Source organism: Lissotriton vulgaris, chromosome 5 (genome assembly GCF_964263255.1).
Source record: "Lissotriton vulgaris chromosome 5, aLisVul1.2, whole genome shotgun sequence".
NCBI classification, from domain to species: Eukaryota; Metazoa; Chordata; class Amphibia; order Caudata; family Salamandridae; genus Lissotriton; species Lissotriton vulgaris.
Window position 1 is genome coordinate 53,364,522 of NC_141693.1, and position 25,589 is coordinate 53,390,110.

The following is a 25,589-nucleotide window of genomic DNA, read 5'->3' on the forward strand; positions in this document are numbered from 1 at the left end:
CAACGCCACAGCACCACTCAACGCCACAGCATCACTCAACGCCACAGCATCACTCAATGACTAAGCATCACTCAACGCCACAGCATCACTCAACGCCACAGCATCACTCAACGCCACAGCACCACTCAATACCACAGCACCACTCAACGCCACAGCACCACTCAACGCCACAGCACCACTCAAAGCCACAGCACCACTCAACGCCACAGAACCACTCAACGCCACAGAACCACTCAACGCCACAGAACCACTCAACGCCACAGCATCACTCAATGACACAGCATCACTCAGCACCACTCAGCGCCACAGCACCACTGAATGCCACAGCATCACTCAGCACCACTAAATGTCACAGCATCACTCAGCACCACTGAATGCCACAGCATCACTCAGCACCACTAAATGTCACAGCATCACTCAGCACCACTGAAGGCCACAGCATCACTCAGCACCACTGAAGGCCACAGCATCACTCAGCACCGCTGAAGGCCACAGCATCACTCAGCACCACTGAAGGCCACAGCATCACTCAGCACTACTGAACGCCACCGCATCACTCTGTGCAACCATTCAACAACAACTGGTTCTAATATGTTCTCTCAATGTTTCAAGGTTTATTACAAATGTCACAAAAAGATGTTAATATTTCACTGCTGTTCTTGGATTTTCATCACAATAAAATACACTGAACATAATCTTCCCAAAAGTTATTTACAAAAGTTTAAGCTATTTCCATTATAAATTACTAAAACTTTTATTTAAGTATTAATTATCAAAAAAAATATGTTATTTGTAATATTAATACATCTATGTCATGTAAATACAACACATATTGCATTACAAATGCTATAGGTGTCACGTTTTCAAAAGTTAAAACTATTGGCATTGTAAATGACAAAGCTATTAATTTAGCTATTTTCAAAACAAACACATAAATAAAATAATTGTCATTTACTATACCAATAGCTCAAAATGACCTAATGCGAGACCTATTGCATTGCAAATGCTTGTTTAATGCAGGATCCGCTTGATATTTTGATAGGGTAGAGAATATACCATGCACTATATATCCCTTCATCAGGAGCGGACCAGCACCACTTGAATAACTTCATGTATAGTGTCTTGTGTTGTCTCCCTTGTATCTTTTTCTTAATTGATTATGTGATTGGGTTTATTTTTAACTGTTATTAAATTGTTGCACCGTATTGTGGGGAGGGGGTCAAGAGTTGCATCGTGAGATCTCCATGCTCTGGGGCCCTTCCCATTTGTAATTTTATTCTTTTTAGAACATTGATGAAATGTGGAATTTGTACTGCATAATGATGTATAGGAGTATTTTGTGAACTCCTGTGTAGAATTTTCTTAGAAATTAAAACTGTGCAAACTTTACATTGGCTTGGTATGGATTTATGGATGTAGAGCATTGTGGTAAAAGCAAACATTGTGGAGTGATTGTCTGAAGATAAATAGGGGTTTTTCCTATTTGCTTCCTCAAGGGGAGAATTGATTTTACTGTTAATACTGTGCCCTGTCCCCTTGGTTTGTGGGGCCCCTCTCTCTTGTCTAGTAGACTTCCTTAGAGTGGTGCCACATCTAAATGTTGCCAAGCATTTAGGCCTAAAGTGCTGCTCAATGTCTTTATCAGTTAGCAATAAGTGCCAATGTTGAAGCTAGTTTACCGGGGATAAACAGGCCTAAAGAAGTGACACCATTGTCTGTCTCCTTGTCTATGATACTTGGTACTGGTACCTACAATCTGGATTTGTGTGTCCGGTACTTACATTCCTGATATGTATGACTGGCACTTACAATCTGTATAATATGCACCTATACATGCAATATTGTATTGTTATGTGCTTTGTAGAGCGCGGCTCATCACCCGTGAGGGTATCCAGGCACTAAGTAGGGCCGGCCTGAGGGAGGACGAGGAGATCATGCCAGTTTCTTCTGAAAGAGCCACGTCCTGAGGTTCCTTCTGAAGTCCATGAGGGAGGGGGAGGTTCTGAGGTGTTGCTGGAGGCTGTTCCATGTCTTGGCTGCGAGGTACGAGAAGGAGCGTCCTCAGCTTCTGGCCTTCTTGATGAAAGGGAGGTGTGCTTTTGCCAGGGACTCACATCAAAGGTGTCTGGTGGGTTGGTAGAAGTTGAAGCAGTGGTTGCGGTAAACTGGACTGATGCTGTTGTGCGCTTTATGATCTTGGCTAAGTAGCTTGTACTTGCATCTTTCCTGGACTGGGAAACAGTGGAGATTGTTGAGGTGCAGAGAGATGCTCAGATTTGGTCTGGTGGATGCTTTCTAGCTGGTTTGGAGTCCGATTAGAACATGGGTGGGATTCCGAAGTTGAGTGTGCTTCCGTAGTCAAGTCTGCTTGTGATAAGTAGCTGGGTGACTGTTTGTCTGGTGTTAAGTGGTATCCACTTGAAAATCTTGTTTAGCAGTCGCAGGATGAAGAAACATCATGAGGCGATGGTGTTGATCTGTCTGCTCATAGAGAGGTTGGTGTCCAGTATGATCCTAAGGTTCTTGCCATGGTTTGTAAGGATGGGTGGGGGCCAAGTTCAGACGGCGACCAAGAGGCATCCCAGGGGGAGTGGTTGTTACTGTAGATAAGGATCAAAGTTTTGTCTGTGTTGAGCTGGAGGCAGTTGTTTTTCATCCAAGCAGCGACGTTGCTTCAGCAGTTGGTGAAGTTTGTTTCGGCGCTGCTGGTAGAGGTGGTAAGGGAGAGGATGAGCTGTATGTTGTCAGTGTAGGATACTAAGGTGATGGCACGGGCTCTGACGTTGTCCACGATGGGCATCATGTAGATGTTGTAGCGTTTTCGGCTGAGCGACGATCCTTGAGGGTCGTGGGGCCAGGGTTCCTGGTGCTGGGAGCAGTCCAGGTGCAGACGGGTTTGCCTTTGCCACGTCCGCTGTGCACATCCACTGCGAGATCGCGCTGCGGCCTACATTATGTAGGGCCACGGGTGGGCGGTGCTTCTGTTGTTGGGAAGAACAGTGAGTTGGAAAATCCTAGGCGGGAATACCTGGTCAAGAAAAAACGGGCATGAAAACCTGGGCAGCGGCGGTGTCACTTGGGCAAACAGAAGTAAAGTTGGGCTTTAGGTCTAAACTTAGACTTTTGGTCTAAGTTTATCTTTGTGAATTGGGCCCAGGGCTTGTGCAGTTGTCCCTGTAGCGATTCTATTCTGTAAGTGAGTCCACACCCTACCGATCTTTACATATTTCTTGCACTCTCATCTCTGCAGGTAAAACTTCAAGAGTGGCGGCGTCTTCTGAAGAAAGAGGAGGAATATATTCAGAAGTCTAAAGTCAAGGAAGAGGAACAATGTAAAACCATGAGGGTGAGTGCCAGCAGTGAACCCTGTGGGCCTGGTCATGTCTGCACTTTAGTCTATGTGTGGACCTGATAAGGTTCCAAACATACAAAAACCAACGAGTCACCCGAAAGAATGGGTTATCATCCCCGCCTGGTAAATATACTGACCGGAGTCACTGCCGTGGATATTGTGGCTCAAATTTTCCAAGGGTTTGTCCTCAAATAAACAAAGTGTAGTGTCCGCGAAGACATTTTCTACTATAGAGCTTTTCTTGGTTCCTAAAGGCTATTTGGGGGCCGACCGAAGGTTGGACAAAAATGTATGCGTTTCAACATAATAATAGGTGTGCGCCTAAATTGAACTTAGCTGCCTTGTAACGTATAATTTCTAAAATAAAAACACTAATTACTCTGCTGACCTGAAGGTATTTAATTGGTGTGTAATCGTGTGAGTATGTACAAATGTGGCATTATCTAGCTGTGAGCATGTACTAGTTTGTCTGAGCATGTCCATGCTTATGTCTGCATGTCCTAAGATGTGTTCATATGTGGACGTCTCTGAAATTATCTTTGGGAGTGCATTCATGTCTGCGCATCTGTTATTGTGGACATAGATACATATTTGTATGTGTGTGCATGTATGGATGTTGAGCCACAGAGTATGCAAATTCATGTGCACATTTGTGTATGTGTATTAGGGGGTTGTGTATGCTTTGGTCTGTTTTTATTTTCTGTGAGTTTGTACTTCCATATGTGAATGCCTGTCAATAGGTTCGCATATTGCAAGGTCTGGTAGTGTTTGTGAGTAAGTACATTTATGCTTCTATATGAGTGTGTGCACTGAGAGTACGTGTATGCGTGGGTGTGTTCATGCGAAAGTGGGTATTTGTGGGTTGTGTAAGCACTGGTTATGAATATTAATCTCTGAGTTTGTACAAGCATCTATGCATCTATGTGTGCATCTGCGTGAGTGGGTGCCTCTGTGAGGTTATGTGTGCATGGAGTGGAGATATGCATCTGTGAGTATGTGCATGCATCTATGCATCTGTGTGTGCACACACTAATGTGTCCTTATGTATGAGTGTGTGCCTCTGCGAGGTTATGTATGCACGGAGCAGACAGAGATATGCATCTTTGAGTATATGTATACATCTATGCATCTGTGAGTGCGCACACTAATGTGTGCATCTGTTTGAGTGTGTGCCTCTGTGAGGTTATGTATGCACGGAACTGAGATATGCATCTGTGAGTATATGCACGCATCTATGCATCCGTGTGCAAGTGTGATCATGCATTTGTACATATGTAAGAGTGTGTGCCTTTGTAAGTTTGTGTATGCGTGTATCAGAACACTGTTTAGAGGGCCACGCGGCTACTGGACCCAATCCAGGTGTCTGAGGCCGTTTACTCGCGATGTCCCTGGGCCCGCCCTCCTATGGATCCTGTTCACCTGGGTCAAGCACCTCCTTCTGCACCTGAATCTCAGTTGGGCAGTGTAGGTCAAGCAGTCAAGGCTCCTTCGGGGGAAGCTCAGATCAGTGAACATGACTCATAACTCAACGTGCGAGCAGTGCGAACAATAAATCAATGTTTTTACATAGAAAGAAGTATCTTAATTCTAACTCTACACAAACCAAGGTAAACAACATTCAAAAGCAATATTACAAACCCCTTGAGGTCGGGGCTCTAGTAGTTGTCAAGCCACTCCCTGTCCTCCCACCTGCAGTGCAACAGGTTCAGTGTTATTCCCCATTTACTGAAGGCCGCCTCCAGGGAATGTAAACTAGTAAACAGTACTTACCTCGGACTCTGTTAGTAAGTTCCGTCGCTAGAGTCTAGGGGTTTGCTGCACCAATGGCGGCATGTGTCCTGGGGTCCCAATGGCCCAGTTCTTGGCTTAAACGTTCTGGAGGTAGAGAAACCTTTGGCGATGCAGCGCGGTCCTGTTCTAGATCGGCTACGTTGGGATGGGCACAATCACATGCCGCAGCACCTGGCAGGCACCAACTTTCTGCGGATTTAGATGGTCAGGGTTGCTCCTGCTCCAGCAGTCATGCAGTAAGTCATTTCTTCCTCAACAGGGATTGTGGGGGGGGGGGGGGAGGGGGTGATCTCCTGGCTCCAACGAGGCTCCAGCTGGGTCCTGTTGCTCCTCGGGCTTCCATCAGTGGAGTCCACAGAATGCGGTTTGGTCCCACCTTGCAGTATCTCGGTCTCAGACGACAACCCAGAACCTTGGCCTCAGCGTCTCTTGCGGCCCTTCATGGTATATGGGTTTGCTACCTGCTAGTCCGGTCACACTGACCTGATGTTGGCGTCCACTGCAGCCCACTCTGGCATACGGGGTTGCCAAGGCAATCCGGCCCACGGGTGAAGGCTCGATTGGTGCGGGAGCGGGTTTCTCCTGTCGCGCTCCCAGGTTCAGTTCACAGTGGTCTCTCCTGGCTTACAGGGTCACCTACTCAGTCCAGCACCCTGGCTACGACTCGGACGGTGCAGGGAGTGGGCAGACCAGTCTTGGCAAGCAGGCAGGCAGTGGTGCGCCAGGCTCCAGAGCAGGTGATCTTCGTTTCCCTGGGTGATATCCCTTACCCAACAGAGAGACTAGCTGGCTTGGGCAGTTCTTCCCTCCTCACACAGCCCGTCTGGCTGCTTAGCAGATGACAAAGTTGTTGGTTCTGAGACTCCTCTACCCTTATCAGCCCACCCTCTCTTCCTGAGAGGTGTCCAGGCTTCTCCCTTGTGATGTCGCTGAATTAAAGAGCCCTCAGTTCATGTCCCTCCCGGCTCATGGGAATGCCGTAATACATAGCTCAGTCTGGGGGATTCCTCTACTCCTCGTTTTAGCACCAGGCTGGCTTGGATTCCCCAAAATGGAACCCAAGGTCCTCCAGGTAGTGCACCAGTGCAGGCCCTTCTGCACTCCGTGTACATCCACAGCACACACATTGCCCAGCACTGTTAATCTCATGTAGTATGCTACCACCAGCCAGGCGGGCGACTAGAGCCAAATTTCGGGGGGGGGGGCTGAAAAAGATTTCGGAGGTGGCTAAATCTTCCAGCCATAACCAGACCGGCTGTAAATGGGGATGAAAACACAACAAAAGCCTCATTTACAAGTACACAGTCTTTTAAAGACCTGTGAAGTACTTGGGTGCGGCTGAAACTAGACGTCGCCAGCCCGCGAAGCTGTCTCAGCGCGGGCTGACACAAACGACGGGGGGGGGGGCTGAAGCCCGGTGAGCCCAATGGGTGTTGCTGACGCAAACGACGGGGGGGGCTGAAGCCCGGTGAGCACAATGGGTGTTGCGCGCCTGCCACCAGCATAGCCATGTGCAGCACACTCGCTCTGCCGTTGCACACTGTTCAGTACTGCAGTCTCTCTGTTTTTAAAGTTACATACTCTGATCCAGTACACACACTGCCAGCACACACATTTACCATGCACGCAGTGTACCACACTTCACCCTTGTGTAGTGTATTCCTTGTGAGCACACACGCACATGGCACATGTTTCCATCATGCACACACTTCCAAATCGGATGTATGACTTTACAACGCATGCTTTTACCACGCATGCCTTTACAACGCGGTTTTTACAACGCATGGCTTTACAACGCATAGTGCTTTGGGACGCTGGATAGTGAATAGTTTAATTTACTATTCCAACTCCAGTCCCCGTGGATAGTAGGGAAGGTGTTGGATAGTAAATTAAACCTATTCTCTATCCTAGAGCGCCCCCCAGCGCAATGCGTTGTAATGGTTTGCGTTGTAAAAGTTGCGTCGTAAAGGCACTGCGTGGTAAAAGTTGCGTTGTAAAGGATGTTTCCCTTCCAAATCTACCTGATGTATGCCAGGGGTGAGTTAAGCACACAGCAGTGGAACTTTTAAAATGGTGAGTGAGCCTGTACGCCTCACTCCAGTGGCACAGGGTAAATAGTAACTGTTCACTACTACTGATCACTACACTGTATGCTGCCACCACCACGCTTGTTCTGCTTCACTCCTGGTGAAGGCGGTAACCTTCCACCACTATGAGGGCAGCACTTTCGGTGCTCCCACCAATCCACCAAGACCCCGCACTCCATGAGACAGGCATGTGTCATGGCGCACACGTATGATGCGTTTTCGCCTGTGACCAAAAATCAGCATTATGGATCCGACAACAATACATTTGAGCACTGGGGGCCGGGGTACTCGTCTCTCACCAGCCAAAGGGTTTCCCATCCCACCTGCATGGGTCTTGAGTTATCTATTCATCCATCAGACTGAATCTACCATTGTGTTTGATTTCTTGCTTGGTTGTGGGAATGGTTACCTATGGCCTAGCCATGTAGATGGTTTATGCAGCCCCATGACTTCTGGCAAAGCTGTTGACAAAGAGAAACTGACATCTTGGTAGTTTACCTACTCGTAAATTACACACTCTCCAGGGGATTATCTTCTAATTAAAGGAAACAAATATTTATTGTGATTTTAAATCCATGAAGAGTTAAGTTATTAGAAACCAAATGCCCTAGAATCTGGGAACGTTTTGGGACATGTACATTCCCTTCTTCAGGACAAATGCATTTCTAATCCTCAAATCGACATGGGCACAGGCTGTTTAAGCCACTGACTTCAGACATTAGCTGACCAACTCAGTCCTCACTATGAGGTTCATCTGAAAGTCTCATAAATTGGGCATAGTTTGAAGTGTGATATTTTAAGCCTGCATTAAACTGCTCTTAGAGGGACAGGGCATACCTGAACGGAGCTCCCCAGTAGAACCAGTGCACGCGGCCCTGCCTTAGACTGGGAGAAAGGGCAGGCCTGTAACTTGGAAGCACCATCGGCACATTTATCGCCATTCAGACAGAGGAGTTGGCCTCATTACGCCTCATCTTGGCCGTGACATTTAAGTGTTCATCGAGGGGGCGACAACAGCCAAGTTAAAGAAAGTTTCAATATAAATATTTTGGTGGTATCTGGTAGTCCCTCTGAGTTTGAGGGAAGTGTTTTTCCTAATGTACACCCTTCATTCTGTAGTGGTTGTTATTTCACTTGTCGTTATACCCTCAATAGAATTGACAGCTGAGTGACCCGTTCACTGCTTCAAAACTCTGGCATCCGATCATAGCTCTGCCCACCAGCCTCAGGGTTCCAACTATACCCTGGAAAACCCGACCAAGGACATCCCTTTCTGCACTTGACTCTCAGGGTAGCGAGGTTGAGCAGTCCAATTCTTCTTAGGGTGGTACCAGGTGGGGCAAGCACGCAGGACTTATCTGTCAATCAACCAACAGAGTAATGTTATTTGTAGCCCAGTGCTTATTTCTAGTTAGAAAGTCCTTTAAATTCACAGCAAAACGAAATACCACTTAGTTCAGTAAAGTTTTAATTACAGGATTGCTCTGTACAATCCCAAGAAAGGTCCAGCAACCCCTCTGGTGCCCTCTTCCCTCCCTAGGAGTTGTAATGTTTATAGTCCCCGGTATGTCATAAGGATCGAGGCATGATTCACACACAGGTTCCGTTCCACCTGGATCTCCTTACCGGCTGCTGCGTGGATCAGTTCAATGACTTATGTCGCAAAGAGTTCACACGGGCAGAAACTATATTGCTCACACTGCTGGTTTCTGCTAAACCTTTGCTCTTTCAGTTTGTTGTAAGTTAGGCCTGATTTCCCTTCACAGTGGAGTTGTGGCTCTCGTGGCGTTGATGGATGTGCTGAGCGTACCTGTTCCTGTAGCTGCACCTTCAGTAGTGTTGAGCTGTAACCGCAGCCTCACTCGGGTCAAGGACTGCTGGTGACAATCAGTTCAGCGGCCTTCACAGTGAGATTTGTCTTTGACAGATGTGGCCTCTCGCAGCAGTTGCGACCTAGGGTCAGGTCTTCAGTGAATGACTGTTATTGGCATTTGTGGGTTTCCAGGCCAGATCAGTGCTTTTGCATCAACATTGATGATGGTTCTTCGTGGGGCAGTTCTGACATCAGACAGCGCAGGCACATATCAGGGCACCAGACGATAGAATGCTGATTAGCACATTAGAATGTTGAGCGCTCCATTGAAGATAATGTAGTGCTCCAGGCTTTTAATGGGCGGTAGAAGCCCGAGCATCAACATTCCAAAGTTACTCTTTCACAGCTGTTGCTGTAAACAAAGGGCTCATGGAGCCGAAGGGCTATCAATTCCATCCGGCTCTGGGAGGCCTGTGTTCACTATTTAGAACATTCTGCCTCCTAGGGGCGGAATGTTATAATAGCCTTATAGCCGTCCGTAGCAGGCTATAAAGGCCTGCTCCCTTGTTAAAGGCCCTCACCTTCGGCTCAGGCATTAAATGGTGGAGTGGGCGTTTAATGGCCAGTAAAGCCCTCCACTGTGGGCTATGAGGCTATATTCTCCCTTGAAAGGTTTGGTACAGATCGCATTGAGAACCTGTCTGAGAGCCAGGAGACCCCACACAACACAGCTCATATCTGGCTTCTCTCCACCTGGCTGTCAGCTTTGTCTGGGTGTTTCTTATCCTGGGAGTATGCTGGCTTCTCTCCTGAACAGACTCTGCTTCTGCAGTGCCTGGAACTCTCCTTCCGTTCCTTACTAGGCAGGCTTCTAAGTGCTAGCAAGACCTTCAGTTCTTCCAGGAAGTAGGGCAGACTTCAGGTTCTGTCCCCTCACCCCTGGGAGACTGTCTGTTATGCAGATACCAGCCCTGGTTTCACAGCAATACTTCGAGTACTCTACATAGCGCAGCCTACATTGGTCAAGAAGTCCTCTACTCAGACCCTTCCCGTACCCAGAGTACTATTACCACATGTGCTACACATCCACTGTGCCGACATGCACTGGCCATGCACAAGGAAGGTTAGCGCAAGGGTCTGGGGCCTTCACCAAACAGTACAGTAGACATCTCACACAGGAAAGAGGTCTGGTCATAACTAATTATCCACAGAACCGGGTACGCTGCCACCACCACTTTGGTCAGGACTTGAGAAGTAGTGTCATGTGGGTTAAGGGGACACGCTTGGCGCGCCTCTCCACATCAGCAAACAGGTTCTGAAATGTAAATTACCAAGGATAGGCCTAGGCCTCTTTGCACACAATATATTAGGGGGATTACGGGCCTCACAAAAAGTCAGGGTACCAGTTTCACATGCAGTCAGGCACTCCATGCAGGGGTACATGCCAGGTTACCATTCTGGAGGCAAGTCCTCTCCTAATGTACCCTACTGTACTGTTCACTTAATACCTTCTGTACAGGTACCCTGTCTCTGAACATTTCTTACCTAATTGTGCTGTGGGATTCAGAGAGTAGATGATTCATATTGTCAACTAGTTCCCCAAACTAGGAACCCTGTCCTGACGAAGACCCCAAAGGACCACAGAGGATAGAAACACATTGTGTTGACAACATGGAGGAAGAGTATGAATTCAAAATTGAATATGAAAGATGTTGCCTGTAAATCATTCCACTCAGGGAAGCATATATTTGATAACCCTGGGATGCTTATGAAAAGCCACATTGATCAGCCCCGATCCCTAAGAGTAGAATCTTTCAACTTGGGTGATTTACAAGTCACTGCAGTATGTAAAAAAATAAAAAAATGGTAAATAGTGATGGTGATGATGAACTATATGTTTCTCGCTTTATTCAAAGTGCTATTTCAGGGAGCTTTACCATTAGAGTTTAACACAGCACAGGAGCACTTTCTTTACTAGGACCTGTGACACAGCACAAGGACACATCCCTGTACCAGGGAGAGAGCTAATAAGTGCAACAGTCTGCCAGGATTTGTGACCCAATACAATAACAAAGCACTGCCAGTACTGGTTACACATCACAGTAGCACAAACCTCTACATGTATACTAGTGACACAGCACAGGAGCACAGCCATTTCCCTGTACACTAGTGATACATACAGGAGCACAACTTCCCACATATATCCTAGTGACTCAGCACAGGAGCACAATCCCCTACCTGTATACTAGTGACACACACAGAAGCATGCCTCTCTACCTGTATACTAGCGACACTGCACAGGAGCACAGCACTCCACCTGTATACTAGCATCACATACAGAAGCACAACACTCTACCTGTATACTAGTGACACATATGGGAGCACCACCCTCTACCTGTATACTAGCGACACTGCACAGGAGCACAGCACTCCACCTGTATACTAGCAACACATACAGAAGCACAACACTCTACCTGTACACAAGCGACACTGCACAGGAGCACAGCCCTACACATGTATACTAGCAACACATACAGAAGCACAACACTCTACCTGTATACTAGCGACACATACAGGAGCCCAGGCCCCTCTACCTGTATACTAGTGACACACACAGAAGCACCGCCCTCCACCTGTATACTAATGACACATACAGGAGCCCAGGCCCCCACCAGGAGTGGAGACATGCCTGACTCCACAGTATTCCTCAGTCCAGCTCTTCATGGTGACTCTTGAGAGGCAAACCTCTCTCGTCAGCTGAAACCCTCCTATTCCAGGCTGGGGTGTGATATACTTCACCTGATGGCTCACACCCTGTTATTCTACGCTAGGTTGTGACATACCTTATCTGACAACTCACAGCCTCCTATCCTCAGATAGGACAAGATGTCACACCAACCTCCTCACCCGTCCTCTGTAGGAATTTGTTGTGAATTACCTGAAGAAACTGGTGCTGTGACTTTGATTTATGTGGTAATTATTGATCTCTCGTTTTCATAGCGCAAAACTCATAATCCTGGTATAATTTTAAGTATGAAATTACTACTTTAGTAATTTCACATCCCTCTCAATGGATCGATAGTAGGATACACCCTGAGCGTCTCCTGGGTGGAAATAGCCAATGTCCTCGCAGCACAGGGGCAGCCCGCACACCCCACATCTCGTGCCTTCCACCCCAAGTGCTGAAACTTCCTGGCCTGGTGAGAATGAAAAAAACAGGGATAATCGCATAATTACAAGACAAATGAGTCCAGGAGAGTAATACAATAAACAGGTATATGGCGGGATACTAAGGGGGCACACTATGCGGTAAAAAGAACAGCATCAAATGAGGGTACAATGGTTGTAGGATCAATGACTTCGAGTAGTAAGGTAGTAAGAGGCTGCAGGTCAGAAATGAGGAAAGTCACGCTAGTGATCTGAAAAAACTATCATCCTCTCCACCTCCCGCTGGACTCCCACTCTGAGGACGGCTTGTTGGAAGCTTTTTAATATCTGACCATCGTTTCTTTGCTCCTGACAGGACACGTTAAGAATTGAGAAGCAGAAAATTGAATCTGAATTTGAAAAACTGCAGCAGCTCCTGAAAGAAAATAAGCAAGCACTACATGAAAAACTGGAGGAGATGGAGAAGAAAATTACAATGGTAGAAAATGCAAATATCACCAAAATGTCCAATCAAATCACCTCTCTCAAGGCCCTGATAATGGAGATAGAAAAGAAGTGTGAGGCGCCGGCGTGGGAACTCCTGAAGGTGAGATACTGTTTGGTAAATACAACAAAAGAAGAAAGTAAATTATCTATTTTTTGTGTGCAGTGTTACATGTGTTGGCGGAACACACATGATCCCCTGTCGGAGTAAAAACACAGTGACGCCATGCACTCCGACAGGCACACAGCATACATACAGACAGTTCTATACTGTCCCTTTTATGCTGATTGCTCAATACAATATACAAACACTTAACTTTACCTTAACTTCTTACAATGTCACATACATGTCAGTAACCCATCTCAATATGCAGAAGAGTTGTTTTGTATATATGCATTTTTTCGTATTATGCGCGGTGCAGCACACCAACCAATCCCAGTGACAGTAATTAACATATGGAGACAGGGGAGCAGAATGTAAAAAAAGCAGGATAAAAATGTGCAGCAGAATGCGAAGCAAAATCTGTGAGAATGTGAAAGAAACCAACTTCCTCAGAAGTGTGAAAACATTTCTTTCTCTTCAACAGCGTTTACTTTTTTCCTAATGGACACTACATATTTTAACTTCAGGTTAGGATGAACAGTGAGCTATGTAATTCGTCATTTAGAAAAAGGTAATGATTTTTAAAAAAATATAAATTAATAGCCATTTTGTTCTATCATAACAGCAGATCACACTATATATTATATCAATAAATATATCAGCACTTAAGTTCACACTGGAAACAGTAAATCAGTAAGTAATGCATTTATAGAGCGCGCGAATGCGGGGGCATCTTGTAGTATGACAACGTATCAGTGAGCAATATAGAAGTGGAATTAGTGTACATGGAAACGTTTTGTTCCAAAATTATAGTAAACGGAATTAGCAAAGTTGTTAACGCTCCATCAGGGTGCAGCCAAAAATATAAATTTACGGTTATAATAACAAAAACTGCCGACAACAGATTAGGTCCTCGGGCGGCAACTGAAGCCCAATAACACGATCACTGTAAGAACAGGAGCTTCATTTATGAGGTTTTACCATACGGCAGCGCCGCACGCCTTCCTGTTGCGCTGCCCTACTGTAAAAGAAAAGGGCAGGAATGCGCCGTATCTATCAGGGACGGCACATTCCTGTCCTTTTCTGCTGCGCCGCCGCACAACGGGCTGCTGTGCGCCAAGGCAGGCCCCTTATTACCATGGCGCAAGGGGGCCTGGGTTGCGGGGATGATTGTTTCTGTGCAGGAAGGGAAACCTTCAGAGGAGGCTTTTTCCTCTTTCCATGTGTGTTGCAGAACGACAGTAAAATAAAGTTATTTCTCCTCGCTGTGCCTCCAGCAATGCTACTGCAAGAGCTTTATGAATTGTCTACGGTGAGAAAGCATTAAACTTTCTTAAACTGGTGGCGCTGTCCGAGTGGGGCGGGATGAAAGTAATCTCCACACATGCTTGTTCAGACAGGCTAGGGGAGTTCTGAGGGATCACTTTGATTTTGTCTTCAAAGTGGTTGGACAGAGAATCACAAAGTGCTTGTGACGCATGCATTTCTTGAGAGGAAAGTCTAGGGTTTATGAAGCGTTAAGCACTTTAAATAGCACTTTGGAAAAATTTTCGGCCTGATTGATTTGGTTAGAAATATAAGTTGTCAATTTTTGTAAGGCTTCAGAAGAGTAAGTGATTCTTGGGGGTACCTCAGTTCTGACGGAAGGGGGGCAGGGATTCTGGCTCCTGGCGACGGATGGGCGCCGACGGGTTTCCACACTGGCCTCCTTGGGGCAGAGTAACAACGCAGCGATGTGTGCTGCATTGCATTGCTGTGGATCTATCAAGCCGTTAGGGGCAATGGAAGCTGGTCTTGCGTGGCTTGATAAATCACATTTAAGGGTTGTATTGTGGTGCAAAAGCAGCTCTATCCATTCATAAATATGGCCCTAGGGATCATCTTTCTCTGGTTCCAGGCCCAATTCTAAAACAGTCTAAGGTGAATTTGTTTATTCTGATCATGGCCGTCAATGTTGGTACAGAAATGTAATTGACCAATAAAGTTAGACTAAAAGCCATTTCTGCTTCTATGAAAATTATAGATAAATGTTTGTTTATAACTGGAGCTCATTTGAGAAAGGGTGTGGCCAAACTAGTGCTCACTGTAGACCCTTGTCTGATAATGAAGCCATGTTTTCCAGGGTGACCAAATTTGGGGCTCAAGGCCACCACCCATGTAGATAAAAATGTGGATTACACTTCCTTTTCAATGCTTACAAGAGAAAATGGGAGACTTTTCGGTCTCAAAGATAGGCAAACTCTTGCTCCTGTTAGAATGGTGGTCCGTAGCCCGTTAATGTGACCTCTTGAGGAATCTTTAGAAAGACTGGATGAAAACCCTGAGAGTTCCTTGTATTGCTCTCACTGAAGACCATGAGGAACCGGATCCGGAGCATCTCAAAGCGACCTCACAGCCTCCTTTATATCTTTAATTCTGAATGTGAATTTAAGATACAAGACGGTGCCTGGGTCCAGGTCCACAAGAATAACAGCCATAAAAAACAAAGATATCAAAGGGAGATTGGACGCCTTCACAATGCCCGCCGCAAATATTGCGTAATCAATCAATCAATCATCGCATTTATATAGCGCGCTACTCACCCAGAGGGTCTCAAGGCGCTGGGGGAGGGGGGTCCGCTACTGCTCGAACAGCCAGGTCTTGAGTTGCTTCCTGAAGGCGAGGTGGTCCTGGGTCAGGCGGAGGTGGGTGGGGAGGGAGTTCCATGTCTTGGCGGCGAGGTAGGAGATGGACCGTCCCCCTGTGGTGGCTCTTCGGATGCGGGGGACAGTGGCAAGGGCGTGGCTGGTCGATCGAAGCTGGCGTTTGGGAGCGTAGAAGTTGAGGCGGCTGTTGAGGTATCCTGGGCCTTGGTTGTGTAGGGCTTTGTGTGCGTGGGTGAGGAGACGGAAGGTGATTCTCTTGTTGACCGGGAGCCAGTGCAGGTCTCTCAGGTGTCCGGAGATGTGGCTGCGACGGGGGATGTCCAGGATGAGTCGTGCTGAGGCGTTCTGGATCCGCTGGAGTCTCTCCTGGAGTTTGGCGGTGGTTCCGGCGTAGAGGGAGTTGCCGTAGTCCAGACGGCTGGTGACGAGGGCCTGGGTGACCGTCTTCCTGGTCTCGGTGGGGATCCACCGGAAGATCTTACGTAGCATGCGCAGGATGTTGAAGCACGACGAGGAGACGGCGTTGACTTGTCTGGTCATGGAGAGGGAGGAGTCCAGGATGAAGCCCAGGTTGCGTGCGTGGTCTGTTGGTTTGGGTGCGCTGCCTAGGGCGGGGGGCCACCAGGAGTCGTCCCAAGCGGCGGGTGAGGATCCCAGGATGAGGACTTCCGTCTTGTCCGAGATCAGTTTAAGGCGGCTGTTCTTCATCCATTCGGCTACCTCTTTCATCCCTTCGTGAAGGTTGGCTCTGGCGGTGGCGGGGTCGTTGGTGAGGGAGAGGATCAGCTGGGTGTCGTCGGCGTAGGAGATGATGTTGAGGTTGTGCTGGCGTGCGATGTCTGCGAGGGGGCTCATGTAGACGTTGAAGAGGGTTGGACTGAGCGAGGAGCCTTGAGGGACGCCGCAGATGACTTCGGTGGCTTCAGATCTGAACGGAGGGAGACGGACTCTCTGTGTCCTTCCGGCGAGGAAGGAGATGATCCACTCCAGTGCCTTCTCCTGGACTCCGACGTTGCTGAGGCGTTGTACTAGGGTACGGTGGCAGACAGTGTCGAAGGCCGCGGAGAGGTCGAGGAGGATGAGGGCCGCTGTTTCTCCGTTGTCGAGCAGCACTCGGATGTCATTGGTGGCTGCGATCAGGGCAGTCTCGGTGCTGTGGTTGGCCCGGAAGCCAGACTGCGAGGGGTCGAGGGATCCGTTCGTCTCGAGGAAGGCAGCCAGCTGCTTGTTGACGGTCTTCTCGATGACTTTTGCAGGAAACGGGAGCAGCGAGATGGGGCGGTAGTTCTTGAGGTCGGTCGGGTCGGCCGATGGCTTCTTGAGTAGGGCGCTGAGTTCGGCATGCTTCCAGCTCTCCGGGAAGGTGGCGGTGTCGAAGGAGGTGTTGATGATGTCCCGCAGGTGGGGTGCGATGACAGCGTCGGCCTTGTTGAAGACGTGGTGAGGGCAGGGGTCGGTCGGAGATCCGGAGTGGATGGAGTTCATCATGCGGATGGTGTCTTCGGTGCTGATCGGAGTCCAGGCGCGGAGGGTGGTGGTGGGGGGCGGTGGTTCGTCGTGGCGTTCGTCGGTTGAGTGCTGAAGCTGTTGTGTATGTCCGCGATCTTGTTGTGGAAGTAGGAGGCGAGGGAGTTGCAGAGGTCTTGCGAAGGGGTGATGTCGTTTTTTCCGGCGTTGGGGTTGGAGAGCTCTACAATGTTGGTTGCGTGTATGTCGCTAACACATCCCAATATAAGGGGCAATAAAACAGAAAAAAACACACGAAAGGGAGTGCCTCAAGAGTCCAACAATTGTATCGGAGAGTATGGTCTCTGTGTTTCTTCTCTCCTCCTTTCACGAAGTACACCTGGTTCAATGGTGTCAATATCAATGTACTCTTCTCCAATATCAAAGTGACATCGGAGCAGTGGTATGAAGTCTCAAACAATGCTCTTTATTATTCTTCAATACATCGAAGAAACACCCACCCAATGCGTTTCTTCCCCTGAAAGGACTTCATCAGGGCTCAAAGAAAATTTACATATGTACATGTACAAACATATCTAAAAACACATCATACAAAATAAATGATTAATCCATTACAATGCATAAACAGTGTTACAACTTACACACACAGGCTCAGACGGAACAACGTTTACATACAAACCATATTTTAAAACAATACTTTGTATCACTTATTACATGCACATTGTTTTCCTATAACATACTAACACATAGTTCACCATTGAAAAGACATACAATCACCAATCCCCAATTTTATTGACAAAATACATTTCCATCATTTATCCCACCAAATCAGAGTGTTATATGCAACACCTTTCTAGTGAATAGTTCATTAATAATTTACCACGTCCTCAACATGGATATCTAATCCAATAACCTTACTTAATGTATTTCGTTACAGCAATGTCACAGCGAAGTCTAAGTGTAAAATCGATCAATTATCCCCGAAATACCTAGATTTACAAAAACATATTAAGATGTTCAGGATTCATATTAACATCAAAAAAAGATTTTTACATTTAATTAAAAAAATATTCCTATTGGAAAAAGACCTTTTGTGAAATGGGACATTGCTGCGGGGGTCCCGTCTGTGACATTAGGATGCGCCCGCCATTAGGATGCGCCTGCCACACTGGCGGGCGCATCCTGCATTCTTGGAATTGCGTCGGGTGGTGCTCTCAGCACCGCCCGCCGCAATGCCAAGAAGGCATGTCGTGCAGTTCCATGCACAACGTGGCAGGCACCGCGCGGTGCCTGCCATGTTGTGCATGGAACTGCAGGGCGGTACCAGAGGTACCCCCCCATGTGCACCCCCCAGAATCCCTGGGGGCCCGCTATGGGCCCCCAATTGCGTGAACCGCCTGCATTTCCCCGCAGACATTCTAATATGGATGGCGGTGTCTCCCAGACACCGCCACCATGTTAGCAGCTTTTCCGCACGATTGACACTTCGACGGGGCAGGAGACTGGCGGACGAAAAGACCGTCCGCCGCCATGGTAATGTGGCGGGGGGAAATTTAAAGCGGGCGGTGGTTTATGGCGGGCGGATCGCCACCGCCATACGGGCGGTGGCGATCCGCCCGCCATACTAATGACCCCCCAGTATCTACAAATTCTATTAATATTTATCCTGATATTTGATATCTTTTTATTTTTTTGATAAGAGCATTAAATGTTCAACTCCTCACTTGGAACACTTGCACTGCTCCTACATTGTTGTAGGGAAATACCCGGTGACCATATATAAATATCACAGCTTCATATCCACACTCCATTGGGTTCTGTAAAATAAAAATCAGGAAAACATTTTAACCCTCCCAAAAAAGTTTAATTATTCTAAATCTCAGCTTGATATCCATCATAGAGTCCCTTAGGAAATCATAACATGCTATAACACCATAAGGTTATCCACTTCAAACAAGTAAAGGGCCTCTCCAATATATGAGTTAATCCTCTCCAAAATCACTAATCTTGACCTATACGTATCAAAAAAGAGCAATCCCAAGTGCATAATATCCAAAGACTACAAACAGAACCAACTGCTAGCCAATACATTGGGTAAAAGCACCCAAGCCACAATGCAAGCAAAATATAATTCACTCTTTTCGCCACTGACCTGTAAGCTCAGACTGAATAATACGACATGCCACCACTGTCACTGACCTTCTTCTGAATCTTTGTCGACGACACTGATTCTATAAAGACATTTTACACCATTCACCATCCACCTTGGTTAACATAACCGATCACCCTGCATCAACCAATTTAATGGTCAAAAAACACATTTGGACCAGAAAGGAAAAACCCTTTCCTGTGAATTCATTGGTTGTTAGGATAGTCCAATCACAGTAGGTAAAGATCTATGGCCACTCCTCCCAATATTATGGTCCAGAAACATTATTGGACCAGAAAGGAACAGCCCTTTCCTGGGAATTCATTGGTTTTTAGGATACTGCAATCACAATAGTTAATAATCTGTGACCAGAAAGGAACAGCCCTTTCCTGTGAATTATAACAACCAATGAATAGATGAGGGCTCCAGAGATCCATCTCTGGAGCTGGTTTCAGGCAGTTCCTTATAATGTATTTATTTACCCAGAATGGTCAGGCCAAAGTTTGTGTTCGCTCTGACGTGGCAGTAACTGGGAGTAAAGTGGGTGTGCATTGATGGAATCTGAGACAAAGGCACAAAAGAGGGAGACGCCTTCCAACTCAGCTGCTACACAAAACTGTCCACAGCAACCATTCTGGAGACGAATGAAGCAGGAAGTGGTCCGGGTCTGTCCTGGAACATCTAAGTGGCACCTGTCTCCCTCCTTCCTTGCAGAGGAGCCTGGTCAGCTTCAAAGGACTTTAATATACCCATAACCTCCCTCCTTGTTTGGCAGACTTTTTCCATCTTTCCGTCTTCCGTATTGGGTTGCATTGACACACAGCGGGGACAAAATTCTATCCCCCTAGGTTAACGCACAAGAGACACGTTCCACGCTCACCCTAATCCACACATGCAACACTCATAGTGCACACACAGTCTTTATACATGTTTTCTGCAGCCTACCCACAGCCCCTTACCCTAACTGTTCAGACTCAGTTGGCCATATATTAAAAGGCAGGCTCTAAAGGTTGCAGCTCCTTATTCCATTTTAACAGTGACTTACAAAACTAGAGGTCAAGGACCAGTGGTGAAAATGTGAACTCTTGGTGTTTTCAGGGGTAGAGATCCTTTTTAAAGTACTCTGCCTATCATAGCCTCTGTTGTGTCATGGGACCCCTTTCAGAACATTACAGATTGTGCTGTGTCATGGGATTTCCATTCTGGATATCACCACCTGTGTCGACAGAATATCAGACTTTGTACGAGGATGTGGGGGCAGCTCCCAATCTCTTCAAACAAGAGATAGAAGAGTCAATGAAGCTTAAATTTCCAAACACATTTCACTCCTCAAGTAATACTAAATGTTAACATCTTCTGTGGAAACTGATCTCATTGTATTTCTTTCTCTGTTTTGCAGGATGTCAAGAGCACCCTGAGCAGGTGAGGCTGATGTATTATCCTCCTCTCAGTGTTTATGAAGCATGCCTTACTGCTGCAGTGTGCAAAGTCCACTGCTGAGCTCACAAGTCCCTATCCTGAAAAAGAAATATGTCAAAAACCTAATTTTGTAAAGTAAATACTATTCACCTATGGTCCTCAGAAAGTTAGGTCCAGTACTTTGAAAGTTCTAAACTGTACCTGCATTATTCTCGCTGGTCTCAGAATACACAATATATCCACACGTTCTTTCAAACCCTTCATATTGATTTAAGAAATCTTCAGATCCTCATAAAACTTTATTGAGATCTCAGAATTCTGCTGAGTCCCCTGAAAACATCAGTGAGTCCTGAGAATTCTCACTCGCATCCTCTGGAAACTCGTTTGAGTGCTGAAATAATTGAACTTCTTTAAATTTTGTTAACCTACCACCAGTCTTATAAAAAGTGCCATGAGCCACAGCAAACTTCCTTAATTCCTGGAAATCCCTCAAGTTTTTTGTCAGGTTTAGGGATTGTGCACAGCTGGTCTTCGATGCCAATCTCAAACTTCTTGTCACATATCGCTCAAAAAGGCCTTTGGAAAACAGTTTCCAAGGATATTCTCAAAGGGGAAAGAGCGGATAGAGTGGAGGGATCCACACGCGACTCAGTGGGTCCCAGAGGGTGAGTGTCACAAGCACTGAATTCTGATGAATAGTTAAGGCACAGACTTGTAGCTAGGACAGTAATCACACTGCAGACCGAGTACGGTGAAACATACCCGACCATATGATTAACTCCAGATCAGCACCTTTCCCACTTCAATGTATAAATGCCCCAGTTTTAGGCCTTACCTGCTTATCCACACAGTAGGTAATCTTGAGCCCAAGGGCCACAGGGACAGAACCATTAAACCCTTTACTGTACAGAAAAGATAAAATGTGAACAACAGGTACAAAAGCGAACAAACTAAAACGAAGGAATCAAAGTAACAAATGAGAGCACAGCCAGGCACAAACTAGTCTGGCAAGCAAGAACCTCAGAACACTTAAAAGCGGCTCGGCTAGTTGTTTTTGAAAGTTGTTTTCAGCTGACTCTGCCTAAATAGCCCTGGAAACTTTCTAGCTCTACCTCTTCTCTGACCTGTGTCTCCTGAGCTCCATCCCCAGTCTGACCTCTGGCTCCACTGGCCCGGTGTCCGGCTCTTCCAGTGACCTGCGGCTGATCTTGTTTTAAAACCCTGGGCCTTGATTTTAATATTCATCCTACTCTTGTTGCCACAAATCTCAAATTCTGACTTGGCTGAGATTGTCCTTTTATTTGACGCAATTCAAGATGTCCCAACAACTGGGTTAGAATTTCCTAATCGTGATGACAATCCTCAAAACATCTGTTTTGTGCTTCCAAATATCATTATAATTTGGTTAAAGACAAGTACTTTTTCCGGTTGGCTCTTCGTGATCCGAAGAAGTCTCATCCAGTTCTCATAAACCTCATTGAAATACCTAGATCTGCTCCTAGACCTGTTAATCTCTCTCCAGTCTTCCTTGTCTTCCCTCCTGTCCATCCTCTGGGGTCTCTAGAAGCCTTGTTTCAATCCTCAAACCTCTGCCCAGGTTACTAATGGCTCATTCTAGGGAGCGAATGCTTCAAGTCCCCGGTGTCTTCCTTTCAGTCCATCTCTTGGGTGTTTCAAAGCCTCGTTCCAATCTTCAGCCCAGTTCAGCCAGAGTCAATAGTGTATTGCTCGTACAGCATATCATCTTAAGCAGTTTTGTCTAAAAAATAAACACACTCGTTCACCAGCACCTGGTTAAGAACAAGCCGGGAGCAGCGGACCCAAATAGGAAGGACCGCAGGGTCGGACCCTTGATGAAGTGAGTCTGTGTGTATGCGGAGTGGTACGGGAATGGTTTTGTTGGTCACGTGCAATGTATGCCTTTTCTCGTCACTTTTGGTTTGTCTCCCATCTTTAATCTCCATTGTAAACAAAAAGAGTGTGACTACAGGGCGACCCCCGTCTCCACCCTCTCCGGAGAGGCGATAGGTTCAACCCCAATGGGTGAGTGCAGCATGTATTAGTCTGTGTGTTACCAGGGCGGGATTGATGTAGGCGAATTTTAAACCATCATTAAACATACCTCACTCATGGGGCGTGTTGTGACCGATGAGGGCGGCTTCAGCTCTCTAACCGGAAGCGGGTGTTTGTATTTGGAAAAGGCATTCACTGTTATGGCTGTTGTGCTGAAGATGATATGATATACGCGCAATACACTATTGACTCTGGCTGAAATGTATTTATTATTTATTTATTTATTTATTTATTATAGTGTGTTGTATAGCGCGGACAAGACCCGTGGGTATCAGAGCGCTTGACATTAAGAGGTCGGTTAAAGATTAACATAAGTAATTACAATTTAAAGCAACAGATATGAGGTAGGTAATTATATGGCTTTTGGAGGTGAGTATATAACTATGTTTACATAATATGAGCATTTACGATATGAGTTAGATTAAAGATTAGCATATCTGGAAAACGGATTAAACAGCAAACAATTATGAGGTAGATAAATATAAGACATTCAGGAGGTGAAGACGTAGAAATAAATCAAGTAAAACATGAGGTAGTACTAAGGATACAACTAGGTCTCAGGAGAGACTCCTGCACCGCATCATAGTTCAGGGTTTATCTTGGTTCAAAGTTAGCGACTTTCCTTACTAGCGACATCGGTGCTCTGTCTTAGGGCACCAATAGATCCTATCTATGACCAGCCGTAATCACTATGTGAGGTATTTACTCATCAGGAAGCTTTTCACTTCCCTCTTAAATGATACTGTATTTTGAATCTTTCTAATGTTTGGAGGGAGTGAATTCCAGATTCTGGGGGCTGCTCCCGAGAATGCTCGGTCATAAGTCTTTTTCTTCCGGAAGATGGCTGGCCGCAACAGCAGTTCCTTGGCACTCCTGGCTGGTCTGTTTCCTCCTGATAGTACAATTTTCTCGGCTAGGTATTTAGGTGTGTTGTAGTGGAGCGCTTTGTGGGTGGTACACGCCATTTTTAGTTGAATTCTGGCTTCATATGGTAGCCAGTTTAATGCTTTCAGGTGCGGAGAGATATAGTCGAATTTCCTCGATCCAGAGATAAGTGTTGCCGCTGCGTTAAGGCATGCTTTTAGTGGTGCTGTGGACGTTTTTGGTAGGCCGGCTAAGGTGGTGCACCCATATTCAATTCTTGAGATAACTAAGGATTGGTTTGCCAGTTTCAGATCCGCTTCTGAGATGAATGGTTTCTGTTTTCTTATATAGTTCAAGTGGAAACGGGCACTTTTAGCCATGGATTTAATGTGGGCTTGCATGTCGAGGTTCTCATCTAATGTGATTCCTAGCGATTTCGCTGAGAAGACTAGGGTAGGGGTGCAATTTAGCGCTGTCACTAGCTTGGTCCATTCCTTCATTTCCGTTTGGTTCCTTGGTGGTGCAATTAATAGGAACTCAGTTTTGTGAGCATTTAGCTTCAGATGGTTGTTTGTTAGCCATTGCAGTGTCATTTTTAACGTCTCATTCATTAGTTCGATGTCTTCCAGGGACGCGATCTTTATGTATATTTGCGTGTCGTCTGCGTACATGTGATACGAAATCTGTGAATTACGGAGAATTTCTGTAAGAGGTTCAACATACAAGTTAAACAGATCAGTGGATACCGTGATCCTTGAGGGACTCCAATTGAGTTAGGGCATGATGGTGAGAGTGATTGGTTAACCAGGAATCTCTGTGATCTGTTTTGCAGGAATGATTCGAACCATTTCAACACAATGCCAGATATACCCATCCTATCCTGCAGCCTGGTCAGTAATGCTTCGTAATTTACTGTGTCAAACGCAGAAGATAGGTCCAGGAGAATCAGTAGGCATGCTCGATTTTGATCCAAGGCTTGTAGTGCGTCGTCAACAATATGGAAGATGACTGTTTCCGTGCTATGTCCTGCTCTTAATCCTGATTGGTAATCGTCTAGTAGGGAGAAGTTGGTGATGTGTTGACTCAGTTGGCCTTGCACGCATTTCTCAATTAGTTTGGCAAGTAAAGGGATGTTGGTCACTGGGCGAAAATTACTCGGGTCTGTAGCATCCGCTGTGGGTTTTTTGATTATGGGGACGACTTGTCCTGTTTTTAGGCAGTCTGGGAGGATCCCTTGAGATAGCGATGCATTTACTATTTTGGTCCAGATTGGAACCACAATATGGCTGATTTCTTTTAGGCATTTCGCGGGTAAAGGGTCATTATAGTGGTTGTTAGGTTTGATATCTGAGAGCGTTTTGGTGACGGTATTCTGGTCATATAATTTGAAGGTACTCCACTGTGCTTTGTTTTTGGCCTTATTACAATCTGTTTCCAGGCTGGAGTCGATCGTGGATACTGGTTGGGTGGGTAGGTTATCCGCCGCGCTTTTGAGCTCTTTCTCAAGCGAATCGGCCTTCTCCGTGAAAAATGTTGCAAATTCTTCACAGCTTAGAGGTGTTTTCGTGTTCATTTGGGCAGATTTTGCTAGTTTATTTGATTGTTCCTTTAAGATTTCGAAACATTTCCTTGGTCTGTTTTTGGCCTTATTAAGTTCTGATCTTATGAATTCCTTTTTAGAGTTGATTATCTTTTTGTTATATTGGTTTCTGATTTTTCTGAGGGATTTCAGTTCGGGGGATGATGGGTGTGGTCTCCATTTTCTTTCAGCCATTCTCAGTTTACGCCTTTCTTCGTTCAGTGACCCATTAAACTATGGATTTTTTATCTTCTCAGTGACTCTTTTCAGCTTTAGTGGCATGGTGTTGTTGAAGATTTTCGAGACTGATGTTGTGTAGTGATCTGTCAGATCGTTTAAATTCTGCAGGTTGCTAGGAAGCTTTAGGTCTCTCTCACAGCATTCTACTAGTAGTTCAATATTCTCCTCTTTTGTGTCTCTAATCCATTTTTTGATCTTGATGGGTTGCGAGGTCTCGCTCTTTTTCAACGTGGGTATCAAAAATGTTATTGCATGATGGTCTGACCAGTCACATGGGTCTATTGAGAGGATTGATGTGTCTTTGTTTCTTGATATTATCCAGTCTAACGTTGCTCCTTTCAAGTGTGTCGGTTGCG

General features: G+C 46.1%; 1 protein-coding gene across 1 annotated transcript in view; it reads left to right on the top strand.

Moving 5' to 3' along the window:
• Positions 1 to 25,589, top strand: part of LOC147710129 (E3 ubiquitin-protein ligase TRIM39-like) — a 112,907-nt gene that overhangs the window by 20,400 nt on the left and 66,918 nt on the right. The window contains exons 2-4 of the mRNA XM_086920826.1: positions 3,251 to 3,346; positions 12,567 to 12,797; positions 20,458 to 20,480. Of these exons, the coding sequence (XP_086776952.1) occupies positions 3,251 to 3,346; positions 12,567 to 12,797; positions 20,458 to 20,480 (350 nt within the window). The remainder of the gene's footprint in view (positions 1 to 3,250; positions 3,347 to 12,566; positions 12,798 to 20,457; positions 20,481 to 25,589) is intronic.